The sequence below is a fragment of the Netta rufina genome (assembly GCF_964035555.1).
Source record: "Netta rufina genome assembly, chromosome: 1".
Taxonomy (NCBI): domain Eukaryota; kingdom Metazoa; phylum Chordata; class Aves; order Anseriformes; family Anatidae; genus Netta; species Netta rufina.
Genome location: NC_140123.1, coordinates 14165843 through 14188629, shown reverse-complemented (window position 1 = coordinate 14188629; position 22787 = coordinate 14165843). Strand labels below are relative to the sequence as shown.

The 22787-nt window shown below is 34.5% G+C and overlaps 1 protein-coding gene across 2 annotated transcripts in view; it reads right to left on the bottom strand.

Annotated features, from left to right (window-relative positions):
• Positions 1-7013: 7013 nt before the first annotated feature.
• Positions 7014-22787, bottom strand: part of CNTN5 (contactin 5) — a gene marked incomplete at both ends in the record, with an annotated part of 395341 nt that continues 379567 nt past the window's right edge. For both annotated transcript variants that reach the window (XM_084285826.1, XM_084285827.1), the window contains 5 exons: positions 7014-7117; positions 8303-8471; positions 10044-10156; positions 10656-10842; positions 19954-20063. In XM_084285826.1, coding sequence (XP_084141952.1) covers positions 7014-7117; positions 8303-8471; positions 10044-10156; positions 10656-10842; positions 19954-20063 — 683 coding nt within the window. The remainder of the gene's footprint in view (positions 7118-8302; positions 8472-10043; positions 10157-10655; positions 10843-19953; positions 20064-22787) is intronic.

Genomic DNA, 22787 nt, shown 5'->3' with positions numbered 1-22787 from the left:
AATATCACTAAATACTAATATTTTATTTTGTGGATACTCTGATTACCCAAATTTTTAATGCACTTTTTAAAAGTGGTGATAGTACTTTTATTTACAACTCCTATGTAAAAGTTTTGAGAGTAGCTTCTATTTCCCTGAGAAAGTCAGAACGTGTTGACAAATAGCAGCCCATCACAGTGGTAACCTTGCTGAGCGTTTTTGGTACTCTATTGCAGTCATTCTCAGATGGGTAGATACTTCCTTTCCTGTATGTTTTAAGGTTTACCTGTTCAGATGTGTTGGAAGACAATCACTGCTTGGTCAAGATGGCTGTGTGATCTCCAGGCTATATTAGTGGGAAACTGTGGCTGTTGTCTCCTTTACTCTCTCCTCCCTTCCCCACATACAAACGTACCATTTTGCATATGATTTCACATGATGAGGCAGAAGGAGGAGGAAGGGGCTGCCTAGGGCCTGACTGGGCAGGGTAAAGTGCTACTTTATCATCTCTATAATGGGGCAGGAGAGACAGTCAGTGTAGCCTGGATGTTTTTGGTTAGAGTAAGGAAGAATTGATAAAAACGTAAGAAAAAAGTCCATGAATCACAGATGTGGTGGACAATGGTACTATTGAAAGAATGTGAGTGAAATTTGCTAATGAATGAACTGGATGAAAACCATGTTCAATTTGACTTGTATTGACTGGTATTGGTTGACTGGTATTACTTACTTTGCCTTGAATAAAAACAAAGAAACAACAACAACAACAATAAAAATAAATAAAAGAGGATAAACATTCTTTCATGTATTATTGATCCTGTCTAGACCTCTGCTCCCACCAAGAATTATCCAAACCCCATTAGTTACCTTTCATGCTAAAGAAATATCCCCAAACCTATTTTGCCATGATATGAGCTTCTGAAAGCTACCTCTCTCAAAAATAGTTCTCAGCTATTAAGCCACTCTGATTTTTCATGGGACAGTGGACTAATACTTGCAACCTGTGATGTGACCTCACTCTTAGATTTATTTCTATGTTTGCTTTATCCTTGCTTTGTTGATTGACACTTTTCTGTTTGTCATTATTTTTGGTGGGCCATAATGTTTCTTTATCACCTGTGTGTGTCACATCTCCCATTTTCATGCAATGAATGTGCATCTAACATAATGACTGGGTTATACTATATCACAGTGGGCATCATCCCACAATCTGGTATGATTGAACAACCTGGTTTTCTGATAGAATTTCATACAGTCTTGGAACTTTTGTTTATGTCAATATTTTTAACTAACTTGGTAGGAGCATATGAGTTAGAGCAGCTCTAATTCCTTGCTGGATCTCTCTAGGCAAAATCTCCACTCTAGGCTAAATCCCCTCTTTAGGCCAAGTCTCATCAAATCATATTTAAAAAATGAAAAGTTTAAATTGTGACTGTGGCCCACAACTCCAATGAGGGGGCATAATATCATCATGAGTTGCTATTCTGACTTGCCCTATCTTCAGTCATTCTTGAAATTCTTTCCCTTCCCTCCTCCCAGGCTGTTTTGCTGAGTTAAACTACATCATTGAATAACTTGTCTTGATTCAGGAATTCAGTCTGGATCCGGATGAAACCAGCATTGGATGTAATTCAGTCTACTGAGAATGAATTTGTGCATCTTAGTGCCCTTGAAAACTTCCAGATCTTTGTTGGATTTCTGTTTTCCAAAAACTTAAATAATTGGCTTTTTTTTTTTTTTTCCAAGTTAAAAAGAACAAATACCAGGTTTATACTTCCACTGATACATCTGACAGCCCATGTATTATAATCTTATAGTCAAAGCAGAGTGAGTGTGTGAACATTTTTTTTTTTTTTCATCCAAAGCACATGTGAAACTTCGTAACCTGAACAAATGTTATCACCTAGAGTGATTCTCCAAAATAATCGTAGATTTTGGTGTGTATATTGCACAAAAATATGGGATTGAGGTACAGAAAACTAGGCAATTAATTTCAGGCTTGATTTCTGAGTCAATCACTGCAAGTGGTAAAGTTTTAAAATAATAAAAAATATAAAGAAGTAAAATTTACTTGCTAAAGTTTTGAACCAGATATGCTTCGGATATTTTGCTTTTTATTCATGCTTTCTTTTCTGAAAGGAAATTGATGCAATTTCCTATCTTATTTTCTGTATGAAAATCAAAATATGCTGAATATGTTCATTGGTGATTAACATATGTATAGTGCCTGCCTTTGCTGTTCATTTTTATAACTTGTATCTTTTACCTTTTAGGAATATTTTTTTTGTTCCCCATAATTTTTAGAAATGATGAGTTTGGGCCTAAAAGTGTGGGTGGGAGGGTGGGGGGAAGTTTAAAAAAAAAAAATATATATATATATATATATATATATATATTTTGGTGGTTCTCTCTTTCATCATAGTAAAAGATGAGCAAATGAACAAAGAGGCATCGCACATTTCTTTATCAGTTCTAGGTAGGATTTTTATATGAGTTGGTATGAGCTGGGCTGCTTAGTTAATAATCTGACAGCAGAAAAGGAGCATAAGAAACAACAGCTAAATATATGTGCCAGTTTGCTTAAGCAACTGACTATTCTAATAAGTACTGTGAATATTGAAATTGCTCATGTACAATTTCCCATTGACTTTTCTCCTAGGTTTATGAGTCTTTAATATAAATACACTATCATTATCTTGTTTAAAGTATTAAAAAATTGTGCCATAACAAAAGTAAAATTGGTGCTGAGGTCTGTCTTTACTGGAATTGAAAGAAAAAACAGAGCAAACCCAGGCCTGTTTTTTTTCTCTTTTTTTTTTTTTTTGGAAGCAACCTGTTTGTAGGCAAGCTTAGGGAGGCTGTTTGTAATATCCTAAAGCCAACTAACTTATTATAATAAAAGGATGTTCATTTTGTCTTGTCATTGACATTGTTTTACTTCAGAACATAGGAAGTAATTAAGAAGGAAAATGTCTTTTGTCTTCAGAGGAAATGGGATGATGGCCATAAAAAGACAAGAGTGGATTGCGGTTTGGTAGAAGTTCTGATAGGATATGGATTTTCAATATGCACAGTTCTCCTTGTCAGCAAAAACAGGTCATTACACTTTTCTGTGACATTCTTAAATAATTTAATGGCAGTCCTGATATACTATGCTATTTAAGCAATACCAATTTTGAAATTGAAGTCTCAGTTCTAATGGAGACTGTGGCAATCTATTTTTATTTCCAAAATGGGCTTTTTGACTTCTTAATGTGTTGCAATGTCATTTACCCCTATAGGCATAAAGAAGCGATAGGGGATTATTAAAAAATAAAATGAAACTATAAAAAAATATATATATATATTTGCTATAATTAGGACATCCATTATTACATTTTTCCCCCAACAGGGTATGCATATTTTTGAAAGCTTTTTTTCCTGTGATTTTTCACACAAAATATTTCAAGTATAAGACAAAACAACCACACTTTTCAAAAGAACATGAAATGGTCATGCTGTGCTTTTGTGTTTGCTTGGCCATTGATGACATTTGAAGGAATATTACACATGTCAGAGCATTCCAATAAACTGCTTCATTATACAACGGAATTTCCCGGTGGCTTCCTTATAAAGCACATCTTTTCATGATCTTTAAAAATTCCAGAAAGCTTTTATTTCTGAAACTAATTCACAGACATATTTTGCAGTTTGTTAGTTTCATGTTAAGAGTTCTAGCCTTCCTTGTGGCTTTCAGTTATTTAATTATGAAAGTAATATCTGTCCAGGGAATCTAAAATACATCTGAAATTAGAAAGATGCAAAAATTGTCCACATTCACTATTTCAGATTCATCATTTTCTTACTGAAAATCATGTAATTAAAAGGTTGCTGCTGTTGGAATCCAAAATGTTTCTGTCACCCTGTCTTCCATGAATACAGTTCAGGAGCTGACAGGAGATAAGATAAAAGTCAATAAAAAGAGAATTATTTATTAAAAAGATCTAATATTACAAGAACAGTACACAGGAACTATTATATTACTGTGTCTTCCACATAGTATATACCATTATATATAGTATATATACAGATTGTATACAATATATCTAACATTTTAATATGGGCCATGACAGAATCTTTCTTTTGGTCTGCAAAACAAAGTTTCTTTCAAATTATTTTCTTCCAAACAAGTACTGTGGTATTATACAAAAATACAGCCTCCTAAGTGACTCTAGACCGCACTATTACAATCTTTTACATAAAAAAGGAAAGAGTTCTTCAATGAAACTAAAAAATAATATGTCATGATAAGGAAACATCCTCTTCTACAAAGTAACAAATAAGTAATACATAGGTACTTAAACATTTAAAACTTGTTTATTAATATATTTAGATGCAAAATACATATTCTGTTCATGTTGAATATAAAACATACCCCTTTTTGTCCCTGCATTACAACTACGTTGCATGACGTTCATCATTTCTATCTGTATCTTTATACTAGAGATTGAGATATAATTAGATGCAGCTCTATCTCCTGATCAGACTTTCATTCTTCTTTGTTCATTCTTAAAAAAGCATAGTCATTTATTGTATTCAGATAGTTGTTTAGCCAAACTTCCAACAGCAGTGACAGTAGCCTTTTTGAATACTTTGAAATAAACTGCATTGGCAAGTATAAAAAAATAGAGGAAATTATGCTTAGCTAGTTTATAAAATAGCCATTTTACTTTTTGGTTCATCACTTTATTCTTGTTCACTTTAACTTTTTGAAAAATGATGGTTTATAGCAATGCTGTTGTTTTGCAAAATAAAACAGGCAGTTATTTCTTTGAATTTGTTCTATCAGCAAAGTATATTTCACCTTCCTTTCTTTTATCTCAGAAGCTTTTTCACAAGCAGAGATACAGACAAGTCTCCTGTTTGTAACTACACAACAGTCAGGGTTCATCTCATTATCCTGTCATTGTTTTGCTAGCAACATGGTGACTAAGTATATTTAAAACCTACTTTTTTCATATATATATATATATATATATATATATAAATCTTAATGATGGAATCATAGAATCATAGAATGATAGAATCATAGAATATTCTGAGTTGGAATGTATTCACAAGGATCATAAAGTCCAACTCATGTTTCCACACTGGACCACACCAAAATTAGACCATATGTCTGCGAGCATTGTCGAAATGCTTCTTGAACTCCAGCAGGTTTTCTGCTGTGACTACTACCCCAGGGAGCCTGTTCCACCAAGTGAAGAACCTTTTCCTAATATTCAATCTGAACCTCTCCTGAATAAAATAATAAAGGTTTGAGTTGATTCATCTCTGAAAAATTCAACTGGTAAAATATTCAAAACAAATTAAGTCATCAGTCAGCTTTTTACCTACCAAGCATTGTGCTTTCTTGGCTACTATTTTAACAGTGCTAAGAAAGGACACCATTAGAGCATACTATCCAAATACAAAGTATTATTCGCTAGTGAGCTGGCAAAACAATATCATTAATTAAGTGAACACATGAACCAAAACAGATTTGCATCAAAACTTTTAGAAGGATGGACAACTAGAAGAACTATGCCATTAGAACTTGTCTCTTGAACTCTTTTAACTTGATTTTTCCCAGACAAGGAGTGTTTATCCTAGGCACAATACCTAGACACATGGTAGTAAAACACCATCCTTCATAACACCACACACTCCATAACTGTACAAACACACACAGCATATACAATGGAGATCATTTTGATTCAGATGCCAATATATGGAAACATCTTCAAATGTAGAAAAGTTGTCCAGATTGTATATTGAGTGAAAATTTGTTTGGTACAGCAAAAAGCAGGGATTAAAACTGATAGCGTACAGTCCCTATAAGAATAAATCTATCTAGTGAGCTATAGAAATAGATCCAGGTAACTAAATAATTGGAATGATGCTAATTATCCAACCATTTTTCAGACACACTATTCTCCAAAACCTATCCTACAGAAGTCTGTATGTGTGAATGACTACGTTTCAAAAATTGTTAATGTTCCCTCTGTTATATACTCTCATATATGCTTTAACTGGCTTTCCAATTATACGAAGTATAGAATCTTACTTAAAAATGGACCCAGTGGAAAAAAAAAGATTACAACTGAGAAGTGCTTGGAAAAAGTAGGTTTATCTTCTTGCATTGCTTTATTTGTCCACTTAGCAGCCTTCTCTATATCATGTTTAAATGCCCAGTGGAAATTTCATTGTCATATGCATTAGGAATAGACTTTTTATTTCCTATTGAAAGTAAATATTTGAATCATTTGACGTTAAATCATGTAACATTTGATGAAAAACAATGGTATTTATTTCCTTTAAATTTTGTGTTTAATTATGATCAGGTTACCTAGAAATAAAATAAATGTCTTCTTTTCTCCTCCATTTTGTCACTTTTAAAGTGTACTGTCTAGTATTTTATTGATGATTTTCTTTTTCTAATTTAATATATATTATATATTTTAAGAATAATTTCTCTGTACTCTTGCAATGGGATACATATTTTAATTATATTTTTTTCTGTCTCGCTGTCTTGTCAATAGGAACAGCCAGCTGTAGGGGATGCAAGAAATCTTAAGACAAAGCTATATCAAACTTTGTTCTCTAGTTAAAAATGTTTATTTATTTATTTTTTAACCCAAACAGATGTACTGTACTAGACACCACTGTTTAAACACCTAATGATACATGACTGGGGTCACCAAAATTGAACATATTAAAAAAGTAAAGTACATTTGACAGAAATTACATTTGCTTACAAAAGTTTATTACATACAATCTGCATATTTTTGGACCAAGAAGAGCTCCCTCCCCAGAGGATTTTTACAAAAACTGAAGAGAAAAAAAAAACTGATGAATTTTTGACTCTCTTCAACATTCCTCTAAGTGCACCACAGGTATTTCTATGGGTCTTTAAGCATTAGCTTGGCTTTCCTGTTAATCCATGGACATAAAACTCCATTCCTTGGTGTCATCAAGCTAAAGCAAACAAATAACAACAATGAAATCTTCAGTCTTCACCATGAAGTTGAAGGAACCATCAGTGCCAAAAGCAATGTTACAGAGGACGAGGAAGTAGAGAACACATGTAAGGTGGTTTGAGAACTCGTTACTTTCCCTCCTGAAATAAAAAGTGAAATAACTAAAGAAGAAACAATGCAAACAATTCTCAGAACATTTAGGTACTAAATTTTGGCTAAAAATGTTATCCTTTAATGCTCAGCAAAAGCCTAATTTTGGGAAGGCATTAGCTTGAGAGAACTGCAATCCCAGGTTAGGATCCCTACACAGACATAAAGATATTGGCGATTTTATGATGATATCTACAGAAACTCACATTCTGAATCCTCATATTCAGTCTGTAAAAAAATAGGAAATTCCAAAAGGATAGGTAAGTTTTATGCTTTAATCCTCATAAAGTATTAGGCTGCAGAAAGTGCACAATCATAAATGTTCTTTCTGGAAGAAAGAGTGAAATTTAATCCTTTATCTTGATGTTTGTCCAGGTCTTTTGCCCTATAGTCTAGTGACATTTTAGATCATAGCACAGTGCCTTACTTAGAGTAGAAATTTTAGGTGTAGATTGAAGTTTCAAGCCTATATCTTTTGTACAGTACTCCGTATGGACAAGCAATGTTTAGTACATTTTTAAGGTGTTATTAAAAAATTAGAATTAATATACCTTGTTTTCTTTGGCAACAGATAATATAATTATTTTCATCTTTCCCACTAATCCTTAGATCTCTTTCTTAACTGTGTAACATTGTTACTTGAAATTCTTTTAACATATTGCTTTAACTGAGGAAATAGAAGCTAGATGTCATCGGTTACTGCGTGATTAAATTAATACTGTAATAGTCTTACGTAATCAAGTCAGTGGAACCTAAGAAAAACACAGCTTATTCTAACATGGGCACACACACAGGATTCAGCTACCTAAATGCAGATACCTGATGCTGTTTTAGGTGTATTAGATGTTACACCTCCAGCTGGTGGTCCAGAGTGACGTGTGTGTCCTTTAAGTTCTGGATCATACCAGTTCTGGGTTTCCTGTAAATCCTATGATTTTTTCATTAGCCCCATACAGATGCATCAGATACTCTTGAGAATCTCAAATGGCATTAGATATCTATGTTACAACATAGGAACTAAATGTTTCAGTTAATGATTTTGTCTAATAGAGAAATGTGAGAACTATTTTTTTTATTTATTTATTTATTTTTTTTTTCAGATAGAGAGTAATAGAGTTAATAATTTTTGCACATTGCTGTAATTGCCACTCTTCCACATGTAAGTGTAGCCTTACCTACAAAAGATGGAACTCTGATCTGGGGACTAGTGGTCCCGTCACCTCCTTCACTGACCGCACAGACCTCAATAATGTAGACACCAACATCAGGAAGAAGTACCACTGCAGAAGTTTTCTGTGTTTCTATAACTTGACTGTTGCTCTGTCCTTCTTGCCTAAATAATACCTATGGTCAAAAAAGTAGATGGTGGTGGTCATAGTGACCATGCAAGATATGTTCCAGACATTTTGTGTAGATAACACGGCCACTGAAACAGTTGTTTCATGCTTTCATTAAGGACTTCTGTATGTGACAATTTCTGGATGTGACATTTGAACAGTCACCCGCTTTTACATCTCCCTTCCCTATTCCCCTCCTCCCATCCCAAATGGCTTCAAAACAGTAGCAGCAAAGTATATTGGCAATTAATGAATGTGAAAAGACATTGAATAGGATCCAAGCAATGATATAGGATTTGCCCTCTCCATCATTAGGTGTTACACTTTATTTTATTTTATTTTACTTTATTTTATTTTATTTTATTTTATTTTATTTTATTTTATTTTATTTTATTTTATTTTATTTTATTTTATTTTATTATTTTATTTTATTTTATTTTATTTTATCTTATTTTATTTTATTTTATTTTATTTTATTATTTTTTTTTTCCCAAGTGACAAACATTCTTTGAAAAGCATGTTGGGTTTCATTTGCATATATTCTTGTCCCCAAATTCATATGGATATTCACACTTTTGTTAAAAGAATCCAGCTTCAAACATAATGAAAATGCCCTAAATAAAGTCCTTAACTGTGTTTATTTTAGCTGGCTAAATAACAGTGAATAGCTCAGATCTAACCCTGCATCTGCTGTACATGCTTATGCCAAGTGGAAGGAATACAAGCATGTACATTGCTGTCTGTTTGGTATTCCTGCATAAGAGTTTCTGTTCCCAGACAAAATTGAAAAGGTCTGAGAGGTGTAAAAAAACAAAGTAGTCACTCCATGTTTTTTCAGAATCTCAATGATCCTGATGAAGTTTAAAGCAGTTTCTGGCTTATTTTGAATCAATTTACATGTCCTTGGTGATATTTTCTGTTGTATCAGAGAGATCATAGTCTAGAGAGAAACGATCTTATATATGCTTCAAGACACCCATAAAAACCTCACTAAGAATACATAAAACATTATTTTGATTTAAAAGATTTAGGTGAATTCCACTGCTTTTTATGATTTGTTTTTTAAGAGTTAATCTGGATTTTGCTTTTTAGAACTTCAAAACGTTAAATGCTAGATATTACCATCATCGATTGTTGAAAAATCACCAACATAATTAAAACAAACAAACCAACCTAAGTATTTGTGTTTTTCTGCTCCATGAAAATATTAATTTTAAAGTCATTGTAAGATGTGTCGTTCTTCATCATTTCTTTAAATCTTACTGTAAACACAGTCAAATTGAAGTGTTAGTAGGAATTTCATTGCAGGCTGGCCTTATTAATAGCCACTTCTCAGCCTTATATGATGAACTGATCCCCTCAGATTGAGCTTACTCAGTCTATAATCACTAGCTGAAAGTCACAACACAAAAAATATTTGCACATTTCATTTTTATTTATTGCATTTTATAGTGAAATCTTATTGCAGATAATACATACAGCATACTTATAAAGGAAAACAGCAAAGAGAAAAAAGGCAAACAGGAAAGAGGAGTAGTTGTTTAGAAGAGAGTAAGGTGTGTGAAGGGAAGTCACTGACCTTGTATCCCATTACATCAGATTCATTAGCTAGAGGTCTAACTGGCTCCCACCCAAGAGAAACTTGAGAGCCATCCTGTATCCACATAATATTACTTGGTGCTTGACTGGGAGCTGGGAAAAAAAAAATAACAGCATGTACATAAATATATTTGTAGATACTTCCTTTAAAATCACCTTTAAAATCAAAAGTATGTAAATCTTTTAATAAATTTTCAACTACGTGTGTTAGCAGGCTTCCAACTCTAAGTAGAGATTTTTTTTTTTCTTCCCACCAGAATTATCCTTTAATAGATTGTGGTTGTGGTGAGTTGATGCTCCTTTAATAGATTGTGGTCAGTTGATGCAACCCAACATATAGACTTTACAGAATTTATGAACTTGAACGGTTTTATCTTAATTTTCTTTGTCAAAAAGGTGTTACTTTCTGGGAAAATAATCTTTATTATGAATGCAAAATAGTAAGAATTCACATGTATGCATCAAAGCAAAGCCATGAATCAAAACTATATATAATTCCTGATTACTGTATGATCTTATTAAAGGGACATCAAAGAGGGCAGAATTTGCTTCTTGACTTCTCATTTTGAGTAAAGTTACTGAGATCACTTACGTGATTTCTTGGTTGTTACACGCACAGTGGTGCTAGGTGGTCCATACCCAGCAGCATTGTATGCCCTCACAGTTAGGTGATATAATGTATTTCCTTCTAACCCTGTCAGGAGGACAGATGATTCATTTCCCTCAGTTTTGACCTTTTCTGCTGCTTCTTCCTGCTCCATGTCCTTCCAGTAACCAACCTGCAAATGAGTGATCAAAGGAAGGATTAATATAGGTGTTTTGGAAGCTCTACCTTTACAAGCTATCCTGTGGTAGGTTTCTTTGCCAGTCTTGCCTGTTGTGTGATCATCAGACCCTGATAAACACATGGGAACTGTAGTCTAACCTCAGATCCAAAAAATACTCAGTCCTGCAAAATAGTGAGAATCAGAATATCATAGTATTACCTAAAGAATATCTAATTGCTGTGTACTGGCATGAAAAGATGTGATAAGACCAATAAGTAGGGGATGAGTTCTGGCAGAAAGTCAAAAGTATTTCAGAGAATTCGAGGTGAGTTCAGCCACTTGTAGGTGACTAGAAATATCTACCTTCACCTGGAAAGTTCTGACCACATCGGTTAAAAAGTGGCATGAGTAATACTCACTTCCTGGCCCTGTACTGCTCAGAGACATAACGTTTCTTATCAGTGCACTGAATAGGAAATGACAGAATAACTGCTGAGATGTTGTGTTGATCTGAAAAATCTTGTCTGAGGAGAAAGAAGGAAGTGGATTCTGTTTTAGTTCCTTTCACAAGTTTCCTGTGAAAGTAATTTTGATAGTATGTGTCTGCCCTTTCTTTTCAGACATAGCAAACCTAAATAATATTTGGTGTTTCTTAGTCCATATTTCTTGTATCTGTGCTGAATTTATCATAAAATATATTACATGAAATGAGGTTATAGTGCTGAGCTAAAAATTTGACTAGTTTCTTTCTGCAGACAACAGATGTTTTCAGGTCATAACTGGGGGAAAAAAAAAAAAAAAAAGACAAGAAAGAAAAAAAGCAGTACTGTCTCTCACTAATGTTTCTAGGCGACCTACTCAAGAAAAGTAATTGTCATATTGCACTACTCTCCCTAACGGAAGATGTCACCAATATGCCATAGAAACAGCTGCATTCAGCTTACTGTTTTTCATTATGAGATCTACTTGCATTTATTCCACATTTTGACCTTTTTGATGAAGTTGGTTACTTCGTAATAAGTTATTCATGTTATATCTGGGTAACTTTTCCTCTGAGAAAAAGGTCATGGACAATACAGCACTCTTGAGAAAGTATACCAAAAAAATGGTGAACTCAAAACACTAAGGGATTCATAGGAAAATAAGACCAATGAGTACAATGTTGGCCTTTTATAGGTCTGTCATTAAAAAATATATATATATAGAAAGATCTGGCTGCAAATTTGTACATTTGAATTCATATCTTCATTTGAGTAAAGTGACTCTGTTATCTTTGATGGAGGGTGTATCTGAGCCAACTAAAAATCCTTTAACTCCTTTAGTTGTCAATGTCATGTACCTTTTATATTAATTCTTAGCTGAGTTACAGATCAGATAGCAATTTTAGCTGTATTTACAAGTTCTTTAAATATGATTCACTGAGGTATTTCACTATCTGAATGCTTGACTAATACTGTTGGTATCTGTAGTAACATCTTTCTTGGAGGGAAAAAAGAATAAACAATCATTCATTCACATGGTAGGCATGAACCTCTAACTGCTACGCAGTTGGATTAATCAATTTTACTTCTAATACATATTTACAAACTTGACACTGCAGGTTGAGAATGACATAGCATTAATCAGTATATGAATGGATAGTGAGAGGGAGTATGTCCTGGAGACCCTAACATCCAGTTAATCAATTCTGCTGAGGATCCAACAGAGAAATGGTCAGAAAGGAAAAGTGACTTGCCCAAGTTTACACAGGTGGACAGAGGCAGGTGTGGAAATGTAACTGAAGTAGTGAAATCCTTATTCTAAGAAAGCCAAAATTAGAAGCATCTCAGTAGCTCCTGTTGTGGTAACTTATTCACAGGTGAATATCCCAAGTGAATGTAATGTACAAGACAGTAGAGAGCCCTCAGGTTTTGCATTGAAGCTTTTGTTGTTGTTGTTGTTAAAACATGATTTCCAAATATTGACGCTCTCCAGCACTGCTTATATGGCATTAAAACTAATTGTATTTTGATATGTTAAGTCTGCAAAAATAGCTACTTCAGAAGCACTACATGACAAAAGCATTGCCCCTTGGCAAAGGGGTTTTCTTTGGGGAATGATTATATTGTATTAATGAGCAAAAGCATGAAATGCAATTTGGCAATGCTTCTATTTCAGTTTCTTCCTTACTTCAAAGCCTTAAATGTTTGGTCCCTACTTTTAAAATTCTCCTTAAAGTTTTGCCAGGTGAGTTTGGACTTTGATCTCAAAATATGCTTCTCTCTTTAACTCTTCGTGTACGCATCCATTTGTTGATGGCTAAGAGAACTAAAGGGAAAAGTGATTACAAACAAAACAAAACAAAACAAAAAACCTAATGATTGTTGACTAAGGCTGGCTAAGGCAAGGCAGTTTATGTTGATCTATACAGAGGTGAAGATACTGCTGATCTTTAAAAGCGATGCATGTTTCAGAAAACAGAAGGTTTGTTTATTTATACCTATATGTGCATTAAAACAAACAAACAAAACAACAAAAAAAAAACCCTTGTTATTTTCTGCAGCCTTTTTGAATTTGTACCTGTGAAAGGTGATTTACCACTCTTAGAATAAATTTCCATTAATGCTACATTTGAATATTGATATAACATAAAGCATAAATCACAAAAGATTAGGCTGTTTAAAAAAAAATAAAGACAAAAAGGGGAAAAAGAACACATTTGGTCTGTTTAATACATTATTGTTTGTAAGATTTTAAAATTTTGCTGTACTGTATGTTGTTTATCATGTATAAAAAGATTAGAAAATGCTTATGTCTGGTTCCCAGAAACCCAGCTCTTCATGCTGGAGAGAAAACAATAATGATTAAACAACTGACTAGAGAAGATGCAGGAACACACAGTCTTCTGCTTTGTCCATATTGATAATTGATTAAACAATCCTTAAAAGTAAATTAACGTATTAAAAATTCTTTTATCTTCCAATTTTTGAACCTGTAATACTTGCAGACAACTTCCTTAAAGTTTTAGGTTTAAAGGTATCTAAAATAATATTACATTTTTTCCCCAATTGGTTTCTAAGGTAAGCATAATACCATTTTGTTATAAATTCATTTAACCTAACTGCAGGCCATCTTCTCTAAATTTAGCAAGGAGTTACTGTCTAGATACTTCTTCTGTTGACCAGAGAATTTAAGCTCCAAATTAGGCATTTCAAATAACAACCTGAAGATGAATAGGAGTGTTTGTTACAGGCTGGACAACACACACAAACCTTTTTGGTCTCTCTGACTATCAACTTCAACAGTACCGCTGTAACTGAAAATGAACTTGAAGAAATCTCAGAATACAGAAAGTGCTAAGGGAGAAGGAAAGAAAAGTGAACTGAAAGAACTGCTGATAGCCCTGGGGAAAAAATGAAAAAAAAAAAAAAAAGCCACATTGCATAAAACCTTTTTATTATCATTAGCAGCAAACTTATTAGCTCCTTCAACTTGCATACTGTGCAATGTAAATGTTAGCACCAGCACAAAAACAATGGTAGAACCAAGCACTTAGGACAGAAGTAATGCTTTTGTATCATCTGTTGCTGTTTTTTTGTATCACTTCAAAATATTGATGTGATTGTCTTTCAGAACAAGATGATGAGTTCCTGCAAAAAGTTCAGTCAATCTCAGTTGCTTCCCTCTCACCTAAATGTTTGCTGACTGAAAAGGAGAAAGAAAACACTGTTCATTACTCTTAGGTTCTAGGGTCTTCTCAGGAGTAGCTGGCATCCTCCTTCTCTTTTTTTTTTTTTTTTTTTCAGGTATTCTCTTCTCCCACATGTTCCTGCATATAAATAGGATGAAGACCAATATCGTACCTCAACCTCAAGGGGTATTATCAAATATCTAGTCATATTTTCCTATGAAAACAGCAATACTTTTTAGGTTTCTGATGTTTGGTAATAGAAAACAAGCAGTCTTGTAGAAAAGTATTTTCTACAGACATTAATAAAGAACATGTCTCTCTTGAGACCATCATGAGAAATCCGGAGTGTGATCCATACATTAAGGACTGCTGTGACAAATGTTTATAGTCTTCAGGATTTTAGTTTGGTTTGAATCTGCATATGAGTAACTTTGAATGCTAAATTGACTAATGTTTAAAAGTATTTGTTTGTTTATTGCATGTTTGGGAAAATTCATTCATTCAGAAAGCAAAGTCTGATAAATCGATATTCAGTCTGATGAAACTAATTCCTCTTTTTTTCTGTCTTGCTTTACTAGCCTCTGGTAGAATCACTGATGTATCCTTTCTAAATAACCTTGAGAAATACTTCAGTAAATTTAGAAAAAGATTTCAGTACCACGTACATGCAATTTTCTGTTCCATTGTAAAAACAGACAAATAATGCCTAAGGAACAACAACAACAACAACAAAACAAACAAACAAACAATCAAAAACAAAACAAAACAAAAAATGGATATTTCTCTTTGAAAAGAAATATGATGTAAACATGTTATATGAAATAATCCTCTTGGAAAACGATGTTCAAGATTTTCTTTCTTTCTTTTTCTTTTTTTCTTTTATTTTCTTTATACATTTTGGTTTCAAGTTTATCTATTGATTATTTTAGTCAAGCTCCTACCTCTCAGGGGAATTCCAAAGGCAAAGACGTGAGCTTTGTGATCTATATTTAAGTATTAGCTGGAAAAGAATGAAGAAAATAAAAAATATCTGTTCTTCCAGCTAGTAATTCTTTCCCTTTCCTTTCCCTACCCACAGTGAGTGACAATGAAAATATTGCCTAAGGTTTAAATAGATTTTATAACCTTCAGGTTATGGATTCTAAACAATAAGTGTTAACTACATACTATATTTTTCTACCATTCTGACAAAGTTTTCAAGCTACTTCTACTTTATCCAAGTGTAGCTGGCACATACATGTATTTAGTAAGGTCAGGTGGACAGCTGACAAATCTGTACCAAAGTCAGGAATAATATGTGCTTTGGAAGATGCAAATGAGTACAGCAAACCTTGCATAAAACTCATGTGACATAACAGTTAACACTGCCTTTCAGGGATGACAATGTGCAATTGGACAAGTTACTTTGCCTTTCATTACTCCTTAGTACAAAATACAAAGAGGGCTGGAGTGAAACTGCGTCACTGTGAACTTGTCTGTATGTAGTAAATATTCTGTCACTTTTGTTGCTTAGAGCCCAAGCATTCAAATGCTAGGAAACACTCCCCCCCTTCCATAATACTAGCTAAAGGCCAGGAAATTTGATGAGCGGGTAGGTGGTTGTCACAGCTGTGGTAACCACAGGCAGAATACAAATTGAAACATGAAAATAGAATGGCAAATCAGATTGTTTTGCATAAGGCTCAGCAACATTTGAATTGAACATTTTACCCGTGGTCCACAACAATTCTACACTGGAAGATAGTTGTTAAGAAAAGAGAAATATTTTTTTTTATTTTTTTATTTTTTTCAAAGTCACTGGATTTTTGTACATTCATTACTTGCTATTTATGGATTAATGGAACACTACAGGCTGTGTTCTACACTACATATGACAAAAATTTCAAAATCAGCTTTTAAATTAAATTAGTATTTATAGAAGCAAAAAAAAAAAAAAAAAGATTTTTTTTTTTTTAGGGTTTAGCTACAGTGTCCCACTGTACAGGATGAGTTTTGCGCTGAGGAAATGGTTTAAAGAGATGCTGTGAGTCTAGCAAAATTAGACTTATAGCGTGGACTTAGAATTCCTAAGTGGCTAGTCTAATGTACTGACTAACTGATCCTTTCAGTTATCATATCCTTTTTGAGGCTATCCTTCCCCAAAACAGAACCGAACAATCAAGCACTATCACCCTAGGATTTCATTCTGTCTTGCTGTATCATTCAGGGGAGTAACATTTATTCTTCTGTTTATTGAGTAAGGGTTGCTCTGATCATATTTTTTTTTTCTTTCTCGGTATGAGGACAAAAAAGAGCAAACACTACTCCCTTAAATATTCCTCTGTCAGAAGGTGAGCAAAGAAATTCTGGCTAAATGAACAAAGAGGGAAAAGTTAAAAAAAATCCTGCAATAGCCTCTGAAGAAGACTCTAATTCCCTCATGGAGATAAGTAGAAAGGAGCAGCAACATATTTTTAGTTTAATTTTTGTGTTCTGTCCACTGCAGATCCTTTCCTTGAAATATTTACTCTGTAATATTCATGTTAGATTCCTAAAATTGGTGTACAGTACAGTGAGGAGCCAAATTATTAATAAAGTTCAATGTTAATTACTGCTATATCAATAATAATTTCCAAATTAATTCCTAAGAAGTCCATGAGAGAAGCAGCAATTGAGTGGTACAGTTGGCATCAGAGTATGCTGCGGTCTGCAGGTCTAAGTGCTTTCCAGGACAGGAAGACCACTTCTGGTATGGAGAGTCCACTGATCGTCACAGACATCTAATATTAGGATGCATCTGTAAAGCTAAGAGAACTGCTTTGTGGCACGTAGGTAAAAACAAAATACATTCAAGTTATGAAAGAATAAATTTCTAGAGAAATCATTTTCACTTGAAAAAGAAAATCTGTGTTTTTATTTTAAAATGATGTAAGACAAAGCTAATAGAACATTTTGAGAATCGATGTGATCGATGGAATGAGAATAAGAGTGAAATTGTAGGTGCAATTTAAAAGACATCAAGATGTGTGAGAGGGAGTAACAAAAACAAACAAACAAAAAAAACCCATCTTTTTGAAGAGAAAAAGACAGTACAGTGAATAAGTTATTTTAGAAGATAAAAGACTGGCCTGAAAATTGAAGACTGAGGTTAGTAGCAAGTGGAACACTTCAGTGTGGAGAGGGACAACATTTCCAAGGTGAATATCATCTCTATTGGATATAATTTTGTTCTCTTTTTTATATAACAGTCTTAAAGGTAAATGGTTAGATATCAGTTTTGCTGCTTGAAGTGAGCCATGTGCAAAGGGGTAAAAATATGTTTAACGTAAGGGAACAGTCAGGCTAAAGTACAATGAGAGAGAACTGACAGAGAGGTTGCAGAGTTCAGCATGGAGATGTGTATGGGAAGGAGACTCAGAGAAGTGAGAGACCAAGATGAGTGAGTGGGTTCTGTGGTGACCACCTGAACAGACTGCACTAGGGAGCAATACAGGAGTAGCTAAGTACCAAGAAGCTACAGCAAATCAGGTAGAAGAAAAAGTAAACTAACTGTGTCTAAAACGTGGGGTAAATATGCCGTCCTGGACATGGCTGTCCAGCCAAAGGCTGTGCTGGAGAGTGTGGTTGCTCTGGTGGAGCACCTGCTTTTCCTCCCAAAGGCCATTGGTGATGGCTGCCAGACCCCAGCACTTGCCTGGACATGCTGCTGAGGAGACATTGTGTGCTAGTAGGTCACAGGACACAAATGTTAAAACTGAAGTCTGCAGAGAGCAGACTGCGGAGGAGGGTGTGGGTGAGCATGGGCTTTGCTGCCAGGAGTCTCAGTTTTTATTAGTGCAGATCTCAGGTGGATGAGGCTGGCACTATAACACTGCGCCAAAGAAGTTTTATGAGAACTAAATATAATAGTCCTGGGGTGATCTAGTCCTGGGGTGATCTAAGCATTTGGATCATGGTTTACAGGAAGAGGACTCAAAGAGTCATGGTAGAAGATGTAAGAGATTACATTACTACTACTTATTACTAAAGAAAACCCAAGGGCATGCCTTATTTTAAAATATTCTATTTGAATTGCTTGAATTTGAATTCATGCCTAATCTGGATCAAGGAAATCAAATTAAGCAGGTACTTGGCTAATCTGCTGAAATGAGGGCCATGTTAAAGCATAAAAGTCTCAGAAGCTTTTTTTTTTTTTTTTTTTTTTTTTTCCCCCAGTTTCAAACAGCCTTTATGCAGGCTGAAAGTACAAATACAGGCCTTAAGTTATTCTTCTACAGAACCTTTGAACAGGGAACATCATTTACTTTTGAACATAAGTCAGATGAATCTTAGTCAATAATGGATCTATCTTGCTTTTACCAAACATTAATAACAAGAGCACATGAAGGGTGTAAAAAATTATAGCTCAGAGTTTTTCTTGATAATAATTTTTAAGGGCTTTCTGGAGGTAAATATAATTTTCTTCAAGTTAAAAAAAATAAATAAATCTTTACAGGAGTTGAGTTTCGGGTGCTATATGAAATACTGGCAATTTATACAAGAAAATATTCAAGATGCATATTCTTTGATATTAATAATATTAATCACTGATATTACTTACATTGATTTCTATCCTGTAACTTATTTTTGGATTCATCTTATTTGTCTTCAGGTATTCGTAGCATTGGTATCTGCCTCAGATATACCTGTTTCCCCTCTTTGTTACTGCAGACAGGCAGGAAAGAGCATGCACTCTCAAAATGACTGAAACGGGTCAAATAACCTGAAATGCCAAATCAGTAAATTGAGTCTAGCTAAGTTATAACTTGAGCAGCAGCACAGTCTGAACCTCAAGGTCAGCATGGGTCGTGCTGTCCCCAAAAGATAGGTTTAGTTCCTGGAGGTTTGGATCTTAAACTGGATTTGATGCTACAACTGGATCTAAAAGTGCAAGAAGGTCCATTTCCTGTGCTGGTTCCATGTTCCTGCTCATGAAGGGCTGTCTCTAAGCAGAGCTTTGTCTGTGGACAGCACTGCTACTGCTTCCTTTCCTGACATCCGACCTTTTATAGGCTGCCCAGCAGATGTTCCTCAGCCACTGCTGGATGAGAGCACATGGGTGGAAGAGGCTGTTTCTTTTCTGTATGTTGGTTGCTCTCAGTAAATAACAAGTTTGAACTGGTCACTTTGAGCTGGAAACAGTCAATACCTAATCTTCCCCAGCCTGTGAAAGAGGCATGCTAGGTCACTTGCAGTTCTTTCAGTTCTTTTTGAAGTGTCAAAAAGATGGTATAAGAAGTGGTGTTGAACAGTTTTCAAGCACTAATAAATAAAAGATGTGCCAGTGCTACAGCTCTGACCATTGTTCTACAGCTGGTCGTATGTATGCTAAAATGAGTATAATTTCTATTGAAGTTTCACTACTTCACATTTTAACAGAACGCAATGCTAGCAAAAGCAACAAGACTTCTCATTATGATATTCTGTGTTCATACCTCAAATCCCTGTGGTCTTCCTAGACTTTCTTTAATATGTTTCCACGCAACAAGAATCTCTGATACAGACAAACTCGTAGCTTTGACATCAATAGGAGCAGCAGTGGGTTCTGTATTAAGAAAAATTGAAACAATAAACCTCCACTGTAACAACTTGTATTTATCAAAAACACTCCATCTGAAACTGTCATTTACTTCCTTTATTCTACCTTAATACTCACAAGAAGGTATGACACTTATAGGGAACATGAAAAACTGAAAAAGATGAAGAGATTATTATTGTTGTACTTCTTTATTTGTGTCATGCTATATCAATATCTTATCACTGATGACGGGCACAGCAAACTGTGACAGAATCTCTTACGATTTTTTTTTTGAAAATCTTTTATATTAGTAAATGACTCTCCCTCCCTCTCCCTCCTTCCCCCCACCCCACATACACCTTTCATACCCCTTGATCATCTTAACTTCAGAAGTAAATGGAGCGTTCATTCTCTTCCTGGCTTTTTAGTGCCTTTTTGTCAGCTCAGAATGAATGATACCTAACTAGGGTTCTCAGTCAATCCTGCTCTGGGGCTATATCAAGAAAGAAGCAATACCCAGAGCTGCAGTGAAATGTTAAGTAAAAGATCTTTTAAAGGCTGTGTTATCATGTCCTTGAAGTCACAAGCACCATTGTTTGGGGCATTACTCTCAGCTGTGAAGCAATTACAATTTAGACCTAAGATGCATGCTTTTCTAAAGAAGGTGTTAAGACCTAGATACGTACCTCTCATTACCTGTATTGTTACTGCTGGTCCTATGACTGTATTTGGATCTCAATGCTACTCATAGGACACTCTGCAGTCCTAGTCTCCTGATGGAGACCAGACCAGAGGACCTATAGCCCAGGGCTGCCATCCCACTGAGGTGGGCGTCCTTGGATGCAGCTGGGAAATGGCCAGGGTGCACATCAGAGGGTTAGGGCTGCCCAATAGTGTTGCCACAAGCATGTTTTAATTAGTATTTTGATATCAGTGAACCTCTATATCAGTGAAGATATAGAGGTCCAACTTCCTTCAATGATTGGAAAGTTATTGGGGATGTAATTATTGGGAAAATGTAGAGAGGATATGCCAAGGTAGGTCGTTGGACCATAGCATAAATATATATCCGCATTTAGTGCACTGGGAATGGAGGATCCAAAAAATGCCACATATCAAACCAAGACCTGAGTGAAGGAAATATTTTGGATCCTCCACTTTATTGCCTAAATATTACTGAAAAATTGCTTAAGATAAGATGTAGAGACAAAGCTTGAACACAGACAGCAAAGCGCACAGTAACTTCATTTATCTAGCTACACCATTCCGGTGTAGCTTACTTGCTCAGCAAAAAGATGGATTCACTTTTCTTCTGCAGTAGCAGAGACTGCAATTTATTCCTTGGCCTAATGTTTCTCGTTATATTTCTCGTTATATTTCTAATTTTCTAGTTATAATCTACTCTTGAAGGGCAGGCAGAGGTCCTGGCTTTTATGTTATGGGGAGGCACATCAAAGGACTTTCTAAAAAATGTGTTTTGGGGGTTCATTTAACAGTGTTACAGGAAAGGAATTTCTTATGGAACAGCCTGAGTTAAAATTACACATATTTCCAGTGATCAGACTGCTTTACTAAGATGTCTAATATCAGTTTTGACTCATTAGCTACCCTCTTTTCTCTGATCATGTTGCAGGGGTTGTCCTGCCATTGCTGCCCTATACCTTTTCTCTGACATGGCTTGTACAGATTTTTCATCTTTTTTTGATGTCAGATTTTTAATGTTTGCAGCTCTTTTTCATCTCCTTCTTTATTTACATTTAGAGAAAAGAAGCATTTCTGCTGTGATGCAAAATGGTATTCTCCAACAATGAGAATTACTAATTTACATGGAACTTTTCAGGTAAAAAAAAGAATAATAGTAATAACAAAAAACAACCAAAAATAATAAGTAAAATGATCCTCTGAATTCAATACTGAAAGAATTGTGCTATGAAGAAGTATATTCCTCATAATATGATTTTCTGTTCTTCAGTTACGCCCTGCATTCTATTTTATGTACTACTAAGATTTGTGTGGCAAAAGCTATTTTCTAGCTTTTGTATTATTGAAGCAATTACCTTGTTGTCAGAAAAGATTGCAGTGGGATAAGTAATTTGTGATGTACACAAAATGTTGGTTGGCAGCTTTTACATTTTCTATAAATGTAGAAACCATTTCCTCTTCATAACATTCACTAGGGGTGGTTTATGTATTGTTTAGAATAGAAACACAGGGCATTTCCTGATATTTTTTGAAATTGTTTTCGACAAATGGAGTAGAAATAGTTTTGTTTGTTTGTTTGTTTTTGTTTTTAATGTGAAGAAAATGTATTTCTTACATATCCAGAAATTATTCACTATATTCTTACGTTTATGAATAAGTTGTTATGACTGTCTGAAAGTTTATGGAGATGAAATAACGTTTTTTTATGGATTCAGATAGGATGAGGACCATATAATTTCTGGTGATATGATACATTCTGTGGTTCAGTCCAATGTCATGCTTTATTCTGTGTGTCTAAAACTAATGATAAGTTTGAGAGGTTCATTAGGTTTTCCATAATGGTCACTGATGTTGTAATCATATTCTGTTCTTAATATCTTGTCATCATGATAAATCTATTTGTTTAAAAAAAAAAAAAAAAAAAAAAAAGCAAACATCTTTAATGGTCCTTGTAATACTTCCTAGTCAAATTAAAGATGCAGTGTGGTAACTTCTCAGAAGGCTGTGTGAAGTATCCACGAAACATTGTCTTTCCGTGTGCCATAGTCA